Here is a 19057-nt window from a genome sequence, read left to right as displayed (position 1 = left end):
TGTCTTGGTTAACAAAGCAGCTTGTCTTATACTACTTCATTGGTACCTCAAAACACACTCTTCCTTCTCTACCATTAACTGTTTAATGGTACTTAATACCATTAATTATAATAATTCATTTAATTCTACTCTGTAATGAGATACCATTTTCATCCCCATTTTTCAGATGAGAACACTGAAGCTCTGAGAGGTTAAGTGACTTGGCTGAGCTCATGAAGCAGGTAAAGCTGGCAATCAAAACCAGCTGGCAGTCAAAAGAAGGATCTAGAAACTTCTCCCTCTAGATCCCTTCTTTCTCCGCTTGCTATACCCCTCAGATCCCAGCATAAAGTAGGGCTAGGATGAAAATGCCTGGAGGAAACGGAAAAGCAGATATGGAGCCAGCTGGCTGCAGGTCACAGGGGAGGTGGCCTTGGGAGCTCTGGAGTGGGTTGTGCCTTGCGGTGGGCCCCATGCCTGTGACTGAGGGTGGTGTTCCGGGGCTTCCCTTCCTGGGTGACAGTGAGGACGCATCTGGGCAGGATGGCATCTGGGCAGCCTTGCAGCTTCTGCCTGAGGCTGCTGGAACAGTCTTGGAACCCAGCTGCCAGACTGTGAGGAGCCCAAGCCACATAGAGAGGCCACGTGTGGATGATCCCATGAACAGCCCCAGTGCGGCCCAGCAGACATCAACATCCAGCCATGTGACAGCACCATCTTGGTGCACCAACTAGAACACCACCTGGTCCAGTTGAGCCTTCAGATGACTCCAGTCCCAGTTGCTGTGTGACTGAAACTTCATGAGAGACTCCAAATAAGAACTGACAGCTGGACCCAGTCAACCCATAGAACTGTGAAAGGTAACAAAAATGGTTTTAAGCCATTATGTTTTGGAGTGGCTTGTTCTTGGTGCAATAGGCAACTGAAACAGTCTTCCCCATCAAACTGTTGGTGCCTAATAAGCAGGGATGGTGTCCTTGACCCTCTGGATCTCCGGTCCCAGCCTGGGCTGGGTAAGGAGCAAGTGCTCATCAAATATTTCTTGACTAAACGAATGAAACCCACCAAAACTCGGTGTTCACCCTGAGATAGAATAGATTTATTAGCAAGAGGTAATCAGGAAACATATATTTTTACAAAAATGGAAATTTTTTTCCAAACAAGCTGTAAGTTGAAATATTTTAGGACTTGAAATAGAATTCTCATACCACTAGGTATTGCTTACAGCAAAAGTTGTCTGTCTGTTGTAGTGGAGCATGCCTGCCACTTCGGAGTTAACCTGTGTTTTCTATACTGTACAGTGTAAAAAATACATGGTAATATTCACAGAATAAGCACTACATTACTATATTCCTGCTAGAAGGCATTTAGACAGGACTACAGTATATGCAATAAAAACACTTGGTTATTGATTTCCTAATTCTACAGTGTCGTACTAATTATCACAAGGTATACAGACTTAGAGCATCTCAATGTAAGCTTGTAGTGACCGTTAGGCGGCTTAAAGAGGAAAAGTGACATTTTTGTGTTCCCGACTTTCAGTGGATGCTGGGCCAGTGGTCGGCAAGAGTCGACGTGGCTTGATGTTTGTGACTCCGTTTCCTCGGGAAGTCTAGGGCCTCATCCAGTTGTATTGAGACTGCTATTCATGCTATCTGGTGTTAATCCTAGAGCAAGGAGCGACGTGGGGCCTGAACGAGATGGCAGCATTGGTACGAGGGGTGTGGTTCTGAGCAGAGAGGACTCCCTTCCGTCCAGGTTACTGAGAGACACATGGGGAGTTTTGAGACCTGCGATTTTGGCTGGAGAAGCTGCTTTGGAAATTGACATCACCATCAGCGGGAAGATTTGTCAATGACTGGACTTCAGGATATGGTTTCCCCCTCCCGCCGCCCCCCACCCCCCACCCAGTTATAACAACTACATGGAACATGCTGGGAGGATGCCTGGGTGGCCACCTCAACCCAGGAGCCTGGGCTGGGGAGGGACGGAAGCAGGACTGGAGTCTAAGATTCTTGTATGCAAGGGTGCTGTTTCCCCTCTGAGAAGAGTGAGGAGTCTAGGGAAGAGGGACCAAGAGTACAGCTGTTTAAAAGAAACAGGCACTGCAGGAGACGAGGGGAGGGACGGGTGGGCGAAGTCTGAAACAGTGCAGAAATTCATATTCCGGTTCTACAGGAATCTAAGAACAAGGACGATTTGTATTCTTGGAGAAGCACATACTGAAGAAGAAAATCCAGTGAAACCAAACGAATATATACAGTATCATCTAGCACGTGTCCCCGGGAGCAGCTGGGTCTGGGCTGGGCACAGCTTCAGGTGGGGAGTTTTGGTTCTATTCGGAGAGAAGACTCGTAGAGGCTTTCTTCATCCATTACAAAAGATTGGTCCAGTAAATATTGCGTTACCTGAGAAAAGAAAAGAGAAATGGGAATGGGAGGGTTGTGGGACCTCCATAGTACTGATTGTGGATGCCCTTTATCTCCTAGGGCCCAGGCCTCTTACTGGGGAGAGTCAAGTGGGCATATGAGGCAAAAATGCATTCAGTAGTGTTCCATCTTGACATAAGTTTTAAGTAGTCAACGTAAGTATTGTTTTAGGATTATTATTTAATATTGTCATAACATTAAGGTTGGTACAAAAGTAAAAAAAGTCAGTTGTAGAAACTAGGTGGCGGATATATGTGTTCACAATTCTGCCAGTGTTTCTGTATGTTTGATCCATCTGTCACAATTCTGTCGGTGTTTCTGTATATTTGAAAAGTTTCATAAGGCTGGGCGTGGTGGCTCATGCCTCTAATCCCAGCACTTTGGGAGGCTGAGGCAGGAGGATCGCTTGAGCCCAGGAGTTTGAAACCAGCTTGGGCAACAAAGTGAGACCCTGTTTCTGCAAAAAATCAAAAAAGTAGCTGGGTATTGTGGTGTGCACCTGTGGTTCCAGTTACATGCGAGGCTGAGGCAGCAGGATCACTTGAGCCCAGGAGGTCAAGGCAGCAGTGAGCTGTGTTCACACCACTGTACCCCAGCTTGGGTACAGACCTTGTCTTAAAATAAAATAAAATAAAATAAAATAAAATAAAATAAAATAAAATAAAATAAAATAAAATAAAATAAAATAAAATAAAATAAAATAAAATAAAAAGTTTTATAATAAAATGTTGGGGCAAAATATATTTAAACACTAGGATTACATGGTACTGTGAGAGATTCACTCCAAGAGAGGCAAGTGGAAATGGAGGCTGTGTGAGAGAAGAGCCTCCCTTTTTCTCACCCTGGGGAGAAATCTTAAGAGTGGAAAATCAGAAAGATGCACTCACATGAGTTTGGTTATCCTGTCTTCTCCTCTCTCCCCACCCCACTCCTGCTCTGAAGCATTTTGCTGAATGCCTGCGCATTAAATGTGCAATGAGAGATCTGAGCTCTAACCTCACGGGCAGCCCCCTGCTCCAAAAAGTATCTTTCCAAGACTTATTTACTTGCCAGTTGTCTGGAACTAAAGGCACATTTTTCCCCGCTACATAAATCCAGAGCAGAAAGAAAAAAATTTTCTTTTTTTGAGAGAGCATCTTGCTCTGTCACCCAGTCTGGAGTGCAGTGGTGCAATCTGGGCTCACTGCAACCTCTGCCTCCCCGGTTCAAGCGATTGTTCTGTCTCAGCCTCCTGAGTAATCGGGATCCCAGGCGTGCACTACCATGCCTGGCTAATTTTTGTATTTTTAGTAGAGACAGGGTTTTGCCATGTTGGCCAGGCTGGTCTTGAATTCCCGGCCTCAAGTGATCCACCTGCCTTGGCCTCCTGAAATGCTGGGATTACAGGTGCGAGCCACCGTGCCTGGCCAAATTTTCTTATTATATGTTTGGGAATCTTTTGACGGCTGCTTGAGAAAAATAAAGTCTGCTGCTTTTGTCTTGGCTAATTGACTCTGCTACTATAAAGGTGGGAACCAGCTGTCTGCTACGCTGATTAATAGTCACAGATAAAGTGATTACTATGTCTGATTAGCAGCTCATTCCCAGCACTTCTAGGAAGATGACTTTAGATATCACAGTCTGGTTTAACCTACACCCACTGATAAAGACATGGCGATTTTATGACCTAGATAGTAGTGTCATGTGAACAGTCTTTTGTAGAATGCATGAATCTCTACCTCCCAAGCCCCCTGGGGATCAGCAAACTGATTAGTTTCCTCCATAGTAAGCATGTGCAGGATCAATTTTAGTAGAGACGGGGTTTTGTCATGTTGGCCAGGCTGGTGTCGAACTCTTGACCTGACTTGGCTAAGTCAGGCTAATTTTCCTAAAACATCGTACTTTCAAGGGAGACTGGCAGCATATACCACCATTGTAAAGCTGTTAATGAAAGAAGTCTGAGGAGCAGTAATATTTATTTATTTTTATTTTTTGAGGGGGAGTTTCACTCTTGTCGCCCAGGCTGGAGTACAGTGGTGCCATCTTGGCTCACTACAACCTCCGCCTCCCGAGTTCAAGTGATTCTTCTGCCTCAGCCTCCCGAGTAGCTGATATTACAGGCATGCGTCACCATGCCTGGCTAATTTTTGTATTATTAGTAGAGACAGGGTTTCACCATGTTGGCCAGGCTGGTCTCGAACTTCTGACCTCAGGTGATCCGCCTGCTTTGGCCTCCCAAAGTGCTGGGATCATAGGCATGAGCCACTGGCCCTGTCCAGTAATATTTATTTGTATTGCACATCAAAGTTTAAGGCGACAAAAGCAGGAGATGGAAGAAAACCCTGAAATTTTCTTGGTAACTTCTGAGACTTTCCAGGGCCCAATGTGACCACGGTGCCTTCTGGATGAGCCCTGTGTGATCCACATGGCAACTCTGTGGTTCCCAGGCTGGATGAACACACAAACACAGACCCTCAAATACTGCTGAGTTATGTTGATACTTTTATCTTAATTTTTGTATTGTAGAATAAAGGATGTGACAATATAAAATACATTTTTGGAGAAAAACAGAAGCCCATAATCTCACCACTCTAAAATAACTGTTTTCATTTTTTTTGTGTGATCGTCTAGTTCTTAAAATACAAAAGTAGTTTTCCATAGTTGTACCTACGGAATGGATAGCACTTGGTATGCTTTCACTTATACTATTAGGTTTCACCATGTTGGCCAGGCTGGTTGAAAACTCCTGACCTCAGGTGATCCACCCTCCTCGGCCTCCCAAAGTGCTGGGATTACAAGCATGAGCCAGCGTGCCCGGCCGTTTTCAGGTTTTTTGATATTTTATATATAAAATAAATGTTGCAATGAAGATCTTCTAGAATATAGCCTTTTGCCTCAACTAAGTTTTTAAAGCATAAATCCCTAGGAGAAGGATCATGGGTTTCTTACTACAATGGCCAACACTGTCAGCAGAGTAGGCTTGTCAAGGATTGAGTATCATTTTACTTAAAAAAAGGTACAAACAGTACAACTCACTCTTTTTGATGAGCGTGATTCGGATGCACATGGACACTGGAGACCCACTGCCTTTAAATCCCTCTGCTCTTTCCCTGAAGTTCTTGCCCCCAAAGCAGGGGCTCTAGCCCTGCAGTTGCCAACAACCCCCCTCTTTAGCCACATTAGACCCCCTCACCAGGCCCTCAAAATCTCCTCACCCATTCATGGAGACCAGAAACCAACTGTTACTCATGTATGCATGAGTTCTTGCATCAGACAGCAATGCTTTTTATAAAGTCCTTTTACAAAGGTTGTCATATTTAATCATCAAAAACAACCCATCCCACACTGGTATAAGAATCTCATGTTACCAGCCGGGCACAGTGGCTTATGTCTGTAATCCCAGCACTTTGGGAGGCCAAAGCAGGTGGATCACTTGAGGTCAGGAGTTTGAGACTAGCCTGGCCAATGTGGTGAAACCCCATCTCTACTAAAAATACAAACATTAGTCGGGCATGGTGGCAGGCACCTGTAATCACAGCTACTTGGGAGGCTGAGGCTGGAGAATCCCTTGAACCTGGGAGGCAGAAGTTGCAGTGAGCCGAGATCGTACCACTGCACTCCAGGCTGGGTGACAGAGTGAAACTCCGTCTCAAAAATAAAATAAGAGAATCTCATGTTACAGTTGAGGCAGAAGGTAACACGGCTGGTGAGTGGCTTTGCCAGGATTTGAACCCAGGTGTTCCCTGGTCAACTGAGAGAAGGATGTGAGAGTGGGCTGGGTGGAGGCTGGTTGGTGTTGAATAAGGCAGAGGGAGGAGCCCCCGAGATGCTGAGCAGGCTCTGGCTTGCTGCTGTTAATTGGCCAAGGAGCCATTCTGAACCCCCAGCGGCTTGGGCCTGATTCCCTTAGTGCTTTAAGCTGATGGATTCAATGTTTGATCTTGTTATTAAAATCACCATGTGTTTATCCTCTAAGAGTCATGCCCCAAAACTGAAAGCTTCCCTACCAGACCATGAGGACTTAAATTTTTTTTTTTTTTTAATAGAGTCAGGATCTCACTCTGTTGCCCAGGCTGCAGTGCAGTGGCATGATGACGGCTCACTGTAGCCTCGACCTCCTGCACTCAAGTGATCTTTCTGCCTTAGCCTCCTGAGTAGCTGGGACTACAGGCATGAGCCACCATGCCTGGCTAATGTTTTTATTTTTTTAAATCTTTTTGTAGAGTTGGGAGCCTTTACTCTGTTGCCTAGGCTGGTCTCAAACTCCTGGCCTCAAGCAATTCTCCTGCCTTGGCCTCCCAAATTGCTGGGATTACAGTTGAGAGCTACCGTGCCAGGCCCGGGACTATTTATTTTTAAATTGTATTTTTATTTCTTTTTATTTTAAAGTTGATTTGTATCTTATTTTAGATATAAAATTAATTTATACCTTATTTTATGTAATTAACAAAGCCAAGTAGCATTAAACGGTTCATAATGAAAACCAGCAATCCTCTGTTTCCCCTTACCAGCCACCAGGTCTGGCTCTCCAGAGGTAGCCATTTTCAGTTCTTACAGAGCCCCCCAAATCCAGTGCAGCAGCCATTAGCCACATGTAGCTACTGAGCACTTGAAACAGGGCTCATCTGAATTAAGATGTGATGTGTAAAATACACACTGGATTTTTGAAAGTTTAGTATGAATAAAATAAAGTAAAATATCTCAGTCAATTTTTAAATTGATTACATGCTGAGCTGACAATTATTTGGATATTTTGTATTAAATAAAATATATTATTATAGTTAATTTTACCTATTTCTTTTTGCTTTTTTTAAAAAAAGGGGCTGGGAATGGTGGCTTAAACCTGTAATCCCAGCTCTTTGGGAGGCCAAGACGAGAGGATCACTTGAGCGCAGGAGTTCAACATGGGCAGACCCTGTCTCTATAAAAAAATAAAAAATTAGCTGGGTGAGGTCATACCTTAAGCCGGGGAAGTCGAGGTTGCAGTAAGCTATGATTGTGTCACTGCATTCCAGCCTGGGTGACAGAGTGAGACCCTGCCTCAAACAAACAAACAAAAAAACAGGCCAGGTGCAGTGGCTCATTCCTGTAATCCCAGAACTTTGGGAGGCCGAGGCAGGCAGATCACTTGAGGCCAGGAGTTTGAGACCAGGCTGGACAACATGGCAGAACCCTGTTTCTACAAAAAATATGAAAGAATTAGTTGGGTGTAATGGTGAACGCCTGCAGTCCCAGCTATTCGGGAGGGTGAGGTAGGAGGATCGCTTGAACCTCAAGAGGTCGAGGCTACAGTGAGCCAAGATCACACCACAGCACTCCAGCCTGGGTGACAGGGGGAGATCCTGTTTCAAAAAACTAAAATAAATAAATAAATAAATATATAAATAAATAAAAATAAGTTAAAAAATGTGGCCCTGTAGGATACTTAAAGTTACATATGTAGCTTGCATTATATTTCTAGTGGATAGTCCTGTTTTACATATTTCTTCCAGTATTTATATCTGTTTTTCCATGGTAAATGCTTTTACTGTTGTCTGTTTTCCTGCCAACTTTTTATTTAAAAAATATAAAAACTATGCATACAACATATATGTATAATCCTTTTTCTGAGGGCTGAACCATTTGAAGGTAAATAGTGTAGTGTTTCCCCCACTGAATGCTTCAGCCATGCATCTCCTAAGAACACAGACATTCTCTTACATAACCGTAACATCCTTATGCCTAGGACATTTAATATCAATAAAATAAAATTAGCTGATGTACAGATCAGATTCAAATTTCTTCAAGTTTTAATGAATAAAATAATCTTTATAGCTGTTTTTTTTAAATCCCAGATCTAATCAACATTCACACATTGCATTTAGATGTCATATGATTTAGTCTTATTTTATTATTTTTTTTTGAAAAAATTTTTTTTTCATTATAGAGACAGGGTCTCACTATGTTGCTGATCTTGAACTCCCAAACTCAAGTAGCCTCCTCCCTCTGCCTCTCACAGTGCTAGGATTAAAAGCTCACCACTGAGCCCAGCCTGTGTGTTTTAGTCTTTTTTATTTTTCATGACATTGATATATGTATGTGTGTGTGTGTGTGTGTGTGTGTGTGTGTGTGTGTGTATTTTATTTTTAGACACAAAGCCTCACTCTGTTGCCCAGGCTAGTGTGCAGTGGTACAATTATAGCTTACTACAGCCTTGAACTCCTGGGCTCAAGTGATCCTCCTGCCTCAGACTCCTGAGCAGATGGGACTACAGGTGCGCACCACCATGCCCAGCTACTTATTATTATGATTTTTGCTACAGATAGGATCTCTGACCTCCCTATGTTGCCCAGGCTCACTTCAAACTCCTAGGCTCAAGTGATCCTCCCGCCTCAGTCTCTTGAAGTGCTGGGATTACAGGCATCAGCCACTACTCGTAGCCAATATATATATTTTTAATTGAAAATATTTTATTGCTAAAAGACATTGATATTTTTGAAGAGTATATGCAGCAGTGTGTTGCAGCTGGCTCATGCCAGCCTGCACGTGCCAATTTTTAGCCTCTGTTCCCAACTGTGCTTTCAGTGATGTCCAGGTGGTGGTTTGAAAGTGGCCCTGTCGGCATCACCTAACAGGCTCCTCTGAGCCCTCTTCATGCCTAGGCTTCAAATTTGGCTTGCCTTTAGCAAGAATCCCCCCACCTTGATATCTGCTCAAATTCTTCATTCTCCACCCCTGATATCTGAAGTCCTTGGCCTGACTTTAATAAAAACCTTGTTAGGCCAGTTTAGCAAGAATTCTCCTACTCTTGCTATCTCCTCTTAGTAATTTTCCATCCACTGACCCCCTTTCTTGGCCCATTGACTACAAATCCCCACCTGTCCCTGTTGTATTTGCAGTTGAGTTCAATCTCTGTCCCCCAAGAAACAGTCTTGGCCTCTATTGCATTAGGTTTGAATAAACCTACTATTTTAAACAAGTGTTCCAATTTTACCATTTTTAACAAGTGTTCCAATCGTTTTTCTCTTCAACAGCAAATGCTACACATCAAGACTCAATCCTCTACCCCCAAGACCAGTTTAACATTTACTAGCACACCGCTGAGTTACAGAGCAGTTGTCTCTCAGAATGTCCCATATTCTGAAATTGTCTGTTGGTCCCTCCTGATTAGAGTGAAACACTTTGATGCATAACATAGGTGATATTGTGGCTTATGATGCCCTTTATTTCTGTTTTGTCCAACATTGAAAATCCTAGGTCACGCCTGTAATCCCAGCACTTTGGAAGGCTGAGGCGGGCGGATCACGAGGTCAGGAGTTTGAGACCAGCCTGACCAACGTGGTGAAACCCCGTCTCTACTAAAAGTATAAAAATTAGCCGGGCGTGGTGGCACACACCTGTAGTCCCAGCTACTCAGGAGGCTGAGGCAGGAGAATCGCTTGAACCCAGGAGGCAGAGGTTGCAGTGAGCTGAGATCGTGCCATTGCACTGCAGTCTGGGTGACAGAGTAAGACTCTGTCTCAAAAAAAAAAAAAAAAAGAAAAGAAAATTCTAGGATTCTATGGCCCCCTATTCCTTTCCCAACCTCCCATTCCTCTCCCCTGCTTCATTTCTTCCATGGTTGTAATAATCATCTGTCATATTATATTTTTTGCCCCTTAGTCTGTCTCCCTCTAGAACGCAAGCTCGTGAGGGCCAAGAGTTTATCTGTTTTGTTCCCTGCTGAGCCAAGAGCCTACTATAGTCCTTGGCACGTAGGACTTGCTCAGTGAATATTTGTGGAGTGAGAGAATGAACGGAAAGTGAAGCAAAAGTGGCCAGTTTAACTAACTGTAGTTAGTCCACCGATTTTTCTCCTTTGATATGGCTATCCGCTATAAAGCAGATCATGAGTTCTCAGAACACGGCAAAAAATAGACACATTCTCAAAAAACGCATCGATCACAAAGGACATTAGAAGGGAAAAACAATAAAAGCTTGATTTTCTGGTGTGCTTGAGGGTGTGTCTGGAGCTGGATGTTTTTGTGAACTGCACACTAGGAGGTTAAGATGCTATATCTCTGGACAGAGAAGAAAGGTCATAGGATTGGAGGCTGGGCGTGGTGGCTCATGCCTGTAATCCCAACACTTTGGGAGGCTGAGGTGAGTGGATCACCTGAGGTCAGGAGTTTGAGACCAGCCTGACCAATATGGTGAAACTCCGTCTCTACTAAAAATACAAAAATTATTGGGGCATAGTGGCGTGCCAGACCAGCCATTCTCTTACATGGCCTTGCAATCTTTCAAAAATGCAAACTAGTCCAATTATATAACCTCCTTTCAGGGCTTCCCATGGTCCTAAGGACGAAGTCCCAGATCCCAGCTATGCGGGAGGCTGAGACAAAAGAATTGCTTGAACCTGGGAGGTGGAGGTTGCAGTGAGCCAAGATTGTGCCACTGCACTCCAGCCTGGCCACAGAGTGAGACTCTGTCTCAAAAAAAAAAAAAAAAAGAAAAAAGAAAAGAAAAGTCATAGGACTGGGAGCCCAAGAGTCTGGGTTAGCAAATCTGTTATTTTATCTGTAAAATGGGGCCTACAGCACAGGCTTTGAATAATGTAATGAGACTAACATGCCAACCACTCTTTTTTATTAAACATTTTTTTTCTTTTTGGCTAGCTGAGACTATTTTTTTTCAGACCAACCATTCTCTTACCTGGCCTTGCAATCTTTTAAAAATGCAAACTAGTCCAATTATATAACCTCCTTTCAGGGCTTCCTATGGTCCTACGGACAAAGTCCCCGATCCTTTTAGGATCCCACCAGTTCCATCTGTTTCCAGCAGGTCCGATGCTACTCTTTGCCGTCAGCCATTTAGTGGTGGTGGTGGTGGTGGTGGTGGTGGTGTCACTGTACTTAGCCTTGCACAAGCCTGTCTCTCTGCAAGAAAGACATGTCCACCCCAACCAGGAAAACTCTTCCAGGATTCTCCTCCTCCAGTAAGGCTCTCTAGGCCCTCAGAGCAGCACAGACCCTGGGATCCATACCCTATGGCCCTCCCTGCCTGTTTCTGGATGTACAAAGTATTTCTTTGTGCCTTGTCTGTAGCAGCAAAAGATCAAAACAACCTGAATGTCCATCAATACAGAGGATTAGCTAAATAAATAGATTTCTCTGCAGCTGTAAGAAAGAATGAGGATGCTTCTATTTTAATAGGGAATGATCTCCAAGATATATTATGAAGGAAAAGAAGGAATGATACTGAGCAGTGTATAGTATGCTAGAGAATGGTATATGCAAAGTCAGCTTGTGTTTATGGACTGCCTGTGGACCTAGACATAAGAAACGGGTGGAAATGTTGCCTCTGGAAGGGGAACTAGGTGGCTGGGGGACTTTCACCATGCACTCATTATATCTGCGGATTTTGTAACTTGTAAGCATAGTACCTTTCAGAAACAGATGTTATCAACTCTGCCTGTCTTGCCCTGGGGGAGATTAGACATGAATATAAACCATCCTATGGCAGGTAAAATCAGACAAGAGTCACAAGATGAACACAGGCCCAATTTGAAGAAACAGGGACTAAGGAAGCCTTCCCTACAGGGATGGCGTTTGAGCTGGGCCCAAGAGAATTCTGGAAGGGAAAGTGGACGGGTATGGAGGGGACAGGGTGGAAGGTGGCCTAGACACAGCCATTGTGAAAGCATGCAAGTGACCAAGAAAAGGCACAGCTTACCTTTGCTTGGTGCTCTATTTTGTAGGCAGTTTGTTGAAACTGGCGAATCTCTCGGATAATATGGGATATCTGTGGGGAGGAAGGAGAGTTTCAGAACGCAGTTTGCTCTCCTAGTTCCACCCCCAACTTTGCAGAACTGAAGGGGGCATCAACAGCTAAATCTGAAGTCAGCCTCTTAATTCCATACATGTTGCCTACTGGAAGGTCCCACGGAGGCATCATGTGTGTTTGTTTTTATTTTTATTTTTTGAGATAGAGTCTCACTCTGTCGCCCAGGCTGGAGTGCAGTGGCGTGATCTTGGCTCAGTGCAACCTCTATCTCCTGGGTTCAAGTTATCCTCCTGCCTCAGCCTCCTGAGTAGGTGGGATTACAGGTGCATGCCACCATGCCCGGCTAATTTTTGTATTTTTAGTAGAGTTCGGGTTTCACCATGTTGGCCAGGCTGGTCTCGAACTTCTGACCTCAAGTGATCCACCCGCCTCAGCTCCCAAAGTGCTGGGATCATAGGTGTGAGCGACCACACCCGGCCTCATGTTCTTTGCTTTTCTTTTTTTTTAAAGCAGAAATCTGCTTCCAAGACTTGTCAAGACTCTGTAGGTAAATTACGCTATGTGACTGAGCGAAGAAAAAAATCTCCTTTAATTAGTGGCATAAGCTACCTAACATCACTAAAACAAAACCCCACGACTCCAGCAAAAGTTAAAGGCATCTGCCACTTCCTTAGCACCTGCTGTGCACAAGACACGATGAAAAGGGGCTTTCACTCTTCAGGATGGTGCCTGAAAAAACCCTTTCCATCCGACAAAAATCTAATGTCGAGGCCCATTATATAAAACCGGTGCAAGTAGAGGCTTTCTGGTTGAAGTGAGAGGGGAGAAGGAGACGGTTAGAATCCTGTTTCTGATGGGAGAAGTCTCCTCAGCCCTTATCCCAGGTTCTAGATTTTTCTGGGAAAACTGGAAACTTACTCTTTTAGGAGGTGCTGTGTAAGTGGTTTTACTTTGTCCGCATCAAGCGTCAATATGAACAATGCGGATGGGTGTGAATAACAGTGTGGGGCTTTGGAGTCACCTGGACCCGGGCTCCAGACCTGGCTCTGCCCTTTACTTGTGGGGTGACCTTGGGCTCTCACTTGATCTCACTCAGCCTCAGTCTGCTCATCTGAAAGGTGCAGAATAAGAAGAGCAGCCACCTCTCAAACTGTCAGGACTAGAGGAGGAAACGCCAGCGAAAGCATGGCTCAGGGCCTGCCAGATTCTAACTGCTCATCAATGATAGTGATGGCTCTCATTGGGGAAGCTGGACCCAGGCTCCCAAATGGGGGCACCCTATGCAGCAGGTTGGGCCTTGGGGGGCAGAGTGTGGGTGGGCCCCAGGTTGAGTCATCTGGGCTTCGACGCCCCCCTTCCCCTGCCTGGCTGGGGGCAACGCACCATCCTCATCTTGGAGAAGTTGACCAGGCCGTCTTCCGTGTAATTGGGCGTCCCCTCCTCGATGAAGGCCAGGTCGGTGAGGTACATCCCCAGGTAAGGGACACAGGGTGGGTCACAACTTGGAAGCAAACGGCATTAACAAAAGTTTTTCATTTAAAAAAAGTAACGTCTACCAAGAACAGAACATCCCGCATGCACCTTTTGCTTTGCTAGAGGCAAAGGGACTTGCAGTCACCAAGAATCACACTACACTCTAGGACTGACTATTCTACACGCCTAGGACCGTCAGCTGGGTCTCAGGGCCAGTCCTCTGGGGTGGTGGGGGCAACATGGTGCTGACTGGGGCCTCTTACACCCACTGGGGCATCTCAGATTGTCCCTTTCCTCCCTGAGCCAGAAGGTCCTCCGCTACCTCTCTGCCTTCTGTCCCAGTCTGTCCTTGGGCTCTGTCACCAGCCCCTCTGGACTCACCTTTCCGATCTCTCCCTGAGACTCTCCCATCCAGATCCTCCCCCTGAATCACCTCCCGGAGGGCTCTGCAGCCCCAGCCCCCCAATTCCTGCCAGTCACCCTATCTGACACCCTTGTCTCTGCTCCCTGAGACCTCTCCTGTCTCCACTGGCATCTCCCACCCACCTAAGCACTGAGCTTGGATGCCGGGGCGGGGAACCCTTGCTCTCTGAGATCACTTTCCTGAAAGTGGCTTCGGGGCAGGGGGTTGGGTGATAGTTTCCATGGTTGGTGACTCTTGGGGGACTGCATCTTTGGGAGCTGGGCCCCTGGAGTGATGGGCCATACCGCTCTGATTTTTGGTCCGAAGCAGGGCCTCCTGTTACTGCTCCTTCCCAGTGTGTTCTGGTGCCCCTGGCTGGGTGCTGGGTAAGGGTTGATGGAGCCTGTGATGGAGCCTGGCAGTCGTTATGTGCCGGCAGGGCCCCCTTTAGCTCCTTCTGGGGCCTCCTCCCCAGTGCTCTGCCGCCTCCTCTCAGCTCAGCACACAGATGCGGTGGCATCATCGAGCACAGTGCAGTGACCCTCATTCCCAGCCCATCTCACCTTTGTCTCTTTGTGGCCGCCTGGCAGCCCTGCTAACCTGGAGGAAGGTGAGTCCGGAAGGATGATAGAGCAAGAGCAGAAACCTGGCTCCTGTCCCTCACCTGCCTGCTGTGTGACCCTAGGCCAGGCCTTTCCCTCTCTGGTCCTCAGGCTCCCCAGGTATAAAGCAATGATGCCAGCTAAGCAAAGCCAAATATCTATCTCTATCTTTATTCTCTGCCTGTGAATAAAGGCAAGAATTTATTCTAAGACAATTTTAGGTGGTCTCGCAGCTGATTTTAGGTGATTTACAGGCACAATATTAAATAACATGAATTCACGTGGTAAGAAACATTAGATTTTTACTTTTTTCCCTTCTGCTCAGGGAGAGCGCCTCATTTGGTGGTAGTGTGACTTCGACACTTTTGATACTTGCCATTCTCCTCCTTTCACATTTTATCTTTTTAAACAAATAGCAACAGGTGTCAGAATCAGAGTGTTGGCAAGCATCAGTATTTGGCCAGAATTCAATCACATTATTTTGTTTTTACCAAATATTTTTAAATGGCATTCTTGTATTTATAGCAAGTATGCTGGTTTTCCATTTGTCACGATATAAAAATTTCCTTCTTATTTCTTTTTGGGAAAAAGTGAATTAATTTAAAGAGGCTATTAGGTAAACACAAGTATAGTTGGCACAGTATGGCAAAGTCGTGAAGGAGGCAGATGCCTGGCATTAGGGACACAGCAGACAGAAGTGTTTTTCCAAATGTAGGGCTGACCCTTTCATGGGTGTTGAAATCAACTTAGAGGGTATAGACCAGAATTTTTAAAAAGTGAAAAAGGGCCAGATGTGGTGGCTCACTCCTGTAAACTCAGTGAGTGGGATTTGAGAGGCTGACGTGGGAGGATCACTTGAGTCCAAGAGTTCACGACCAGCCTGAGCAACATAGTGAGACCCCATCTCTATTTAATTGAAAACAAATAAAAATAACAAGTGAAAAAGAAAATATCTGACTTCATCAAATGAAATAAAGGTATATATTGTTTTGTGGAATTTTTGTTTCTGTAATGCATATGTGCATTTGTATACAGGCTTGTAATTTCAAATATATATATTTACTGTGCTTTGTGATTAAAAAAAGAGTAAGGAACATCCAGCCACTGGAGGGGCTGCTTTGCATCCTTCCATCCCTTCTAGTCCATGATTATTACATGCTCAGGTCTTCGTTTCCTTCCTTTCTCTTTTTCTTTTTTTTTTTTTTTTGAGGCAGGGTCTCACTCTGTTGCCTAGAACGGAGTGCAGTGGCACAATCACAGCTCACTGCAGCCTTGACTTCTCAGGCTCCAATGGTTCTCCTGCCTCAGCCTCCTAAGTAGCTGGACTACATGCACGCACCACCATACCCAGTGAATTTTTGTATTTTTGGTAGGGACAGAGTTTTGCCATGTTGCCCAGGCTGGTCTAGAACTCCTAAGCTCAAGTGATCTGCCCGCCTCAGCCTCCCAAAGTGCTCAGATTACAGGCGTGAGCCACTGTGCCCGGCCAGCTCTTCATTTCCTTTCTATCATACTCCAAGTCTGAAGCCCAGGCTTATGAGTCTGATGGAGAAATAATCCAAAGATCTGAGAAGTAACTCTGGAGTCATAAGGCTGTGGCAGTGCTGACCGGTGGGTTCTGAGAGGTGCTCTCCCCCTTCACCCTGCATGTGTGACAGTAGCTAGGTAGCCGTGGAGTGCTCTAAGGATGGAAGGGAGGAAGGGAGAAAGGGAAGCCGGGTGACTGCAAGCTGACTGCAAATGATCAAAGGACTCAGAGTGTTTCTCAAGGCTTTTGGGGGTTTCTGACCACCCAGACCAGTGAAAAGGATCAGAGGTCCTCTGATCACCGAGGGTCGACTTCCCCTGGTATTTATGGGGAGTCATGGTCCAGTTGTGGGAAGGTGGTGGATTTGCAATCGAATCACTTGCAAGTAGCATGCCCAGCCCCAGTACTAACCTCTGTCCCTATTTACTACCTCTGTGGCAGGGGTGGCCAATCTTTTCGCTTCCCTGGGCCACATTGGAAGAAGAATTGTCTTGGGCCACGCATAAAATACACTAACACACTAACAATAGCTAATGAGCTGAAAAAAAATCACGAAAAAATCTCTTAATGTTTTAAGAAAGTTTACCAATTTGTGTTGGGCTGCATTTAAAACCATCCTGGGCCACATGCGGCCCTTAGGCCACAGATTGGACAAGCTTGCTCTATAGTGAGGGGCCATGAAGGAGGGGATGAGAGAACACTCAATCTCACACACACACACACACGCGCGTGCGCGCGCACACACACACACACACACACACACACCCGAAATCCAGAGCCATGTGGGCAATGTATGGAGTTGCCAGAGTGGGACAGAGGACTGCTGGAGGGCCCCACAGGGACACACGGCACGGGGACTGAGCCACACCGAGCCTCTGAATGAAAAGGGAAGCATGTTGGGGCTTCCTGTAGGCAAGACACCCAACAACAGGCCAGTCCTGAACCTTCCATATGGGCCTTTTGGCCTCTCTTGGGTGAGGTCCAGCCTTGCCCTTGGCAGGGCCTATCTAGCAGAGCTGATACAGGGGTGGCTTCCTCTTCTGGCAGAGCCCTCACGGGCCTGCAGCTAGCATTTTAGGGAGCAGAGAGGAAAGTGTCCCACCCCTAGCCTGAAAGCTGCTTCTGGTTTCTGGGCAAGGCCTCGCTGTGGCACTCCCATGCCTGGTGCCACCTGGCCTTGCCTGTGGTTGTTTGCAGCCCCCAAACTGGATGTTTCTTTCCACCAAGATGCTCCTGATGACGTTAAATGGAATAAGGGAGATTATAGGGGACCAGCTGCTGCTGGCAAGAGGCAGCTGCCCATGCTCTACACCAAACTCCAGGAAACCGACCCGAGACAAGCAGTGAGTCCATCTCTCCTTCCTCTTTCTCTCCAGCTTCTCTCTTCCCTGTACTGCTCTGGCTGTGGGATGGGCTATTCTCTCTTACAAGTTTCTGCTGGCTGTGGTTGGGGATCTCCTCTCTCCCATCTTGAGGCCTGGGGAGAGGCATTCAGGGAGGGCGTGAGGGCCCTTGAGGCTGGGCTGTGTGGGCTGAATCCCGTGGGGCCAGGGTCCAAGGTTCTGGCAGAGGTACAGTGTGATCAGGTAAGTAGTCTTTGAAAAACAAAACTGCGATGGGGTGGGGGTGGAAAGTCCCATTTTACCACTGGGTTGTTATGCTGCTCTGTGGTCACAGGCAGAGAATAAAGATAGAGATAGGTATTTGGCTTTGCTGGAACCCCTGAAACTCTAGAGCTCAGCCTTTGGGCTCATCATATTCATGTAGATAAATTGATTCTCACCCTAATTAAAGGGTATAGGGGACGGCCTGGCAGTCAGTTAGCTGACATGCTCCTCCACAGCTATTCTCATCCTTAATTCAGGGGAACAAAGGGGAAAGGCTTTCACTGCAGCAGACTACAATAACAGCCTGTCCCCCGTGTTCCTCTAAATCAAGGGCTTCCTATTTAAATTAAACACAAAAGGTGCAGATATGCAAGTGTGTGCTCGGTTGAGATTAGACAGGGTAGTCAAAACTGGAATCGGCCCCAAAAGAGCTGGTGACCACATTTCACTGCTAAATTCAGTTTTCAACCAAATTCTTGTTGCCTGGAGCTGTGGGAAGGTTCTGATTGCTGGGAGGTTGGGAGGAGGGAACAGGCATGGGACTTCGCCAGGATGTAGGCTTGGGGAATGAGAAGGGGAGATGAGGCCACTCTCAGGGCATCTGGCAGGGACTGAAGGGGCACACATAGTTAGGGCTGTTGTAGGTGGGGCAAGGGACATTTAAGAGAGTGGCTGGAGGGGTGTTTGGCGGTGAAGTCTCAGCTGGGAAAGGCAATAAGGCCATTCTCCAGCCTGGATGCTGGCAGAAATTGGATATTTTTTCTTTTTTTCTTTTTCGAGACAGTCTTACTCTGTCACCCAGGCTGGAGTGCAGTGGCACGATCTCGGCTCACTGCAAGTTCTGCCTCCTGGGCTCAAGCGATTCTTGTGCTTCAGCCTCCCAAGTAGCTGGGATTATAGGTATGCACCACCATGCCTGGCTAATTTTTGTATTTTTAGTAGAGACAGGGTTTTGCCATGTTGGCCAGGTTGGTTTCTAGCTCCTGACCTCTAGTGATCTGCCCACCTCGGCCTCCTAAAGTGCTGGGATTACAGGCATGAGCCACTGTGCCTAGCCCGATATTGAATATTTTAATGAAAAGCTAAAAAAGATGCCTGGGACGTATGAATGGGCTGCAGACCAACACGGTGAGGCCCATAGCAGGACTCCTTGTCTGGGGAGGTCATTGGCTATGCCCATGGACTGCCACCTTGCTACTCTTGCCCCCGTCACCTGCCTGGTGAAACAGATGCTCAGTATTCATGCAACATCGCTCTTTGTGAAAACCTTAAAGCCTCAGGAGAGGGGGTGCAGGAAGCATTTGCCCCAGGTT

The 19057-nt window shown here is 46.1% G+C and overlaps 1 protein-coding gene across 5 annotated transcripts in view; it reads right to left on the bottom strand.

The window, feature by feature from the left end:
* Positions 1 to 1056: 1056 nt before the first annotated feature.
* Positions 1057 to 19057, bottom strand: part of RASGRF1 (Ras protein specific guanine nucleotide releasing factor 1) — an 82759-nt gene continuing 64758 nt past the window's right edge. For 4 of the 5 annotated variants that reach the window (XR_009209571.1, XR_009209568.1, XR_009209569.1 and 1 more), the window contains 4 exons: positions 13515 to 13632; positions 12081 to 12149; positions 7347 to 7566; positions 2297 to 2387 (listed from right to left, as the gene is read on the bottom strand). Coding sequence is in view for 1 of the 5 variants with exons in the window: in XM_058427220.1 (XP_058283203.1) it covers positions 2295 to 2387; positions 12081 to 12149; positions 13515 to 13632 (280 nt within the window). In the remaining 4 variants the exon portion in view is untranslated. Of the gene's footprint in view, positions 2388 to 7346; positions 7567 to 12080; positions 12150 to 13514; positions 13633 to 19057 lie in introns of all 5 variants that reach the window. The other variant, XM_058427220.1, reaches the window with a different exon arrangement.

This window comes from Hylobates moloch, unplaced genomic scaffold (genome assembly GCF_009828535.3).
Source record: "Hylobates moloch isolate HMO894 unplaced genomic scaffold, HMol_V3 SCAFFOLD_14, whole genome shotgun sequence".
Taxonomy (NCBI): domain Eukaryota; kingdom Metazoa; phylum Chordata; class Mammalia; order Primates; family Hylobatidae; genus Hylobates; species Hylobates moloch.
Note: the sequence above shows the minus strand (reverse complement) of the source record. Positions and strands in the feature narration are given on the sequence as shown.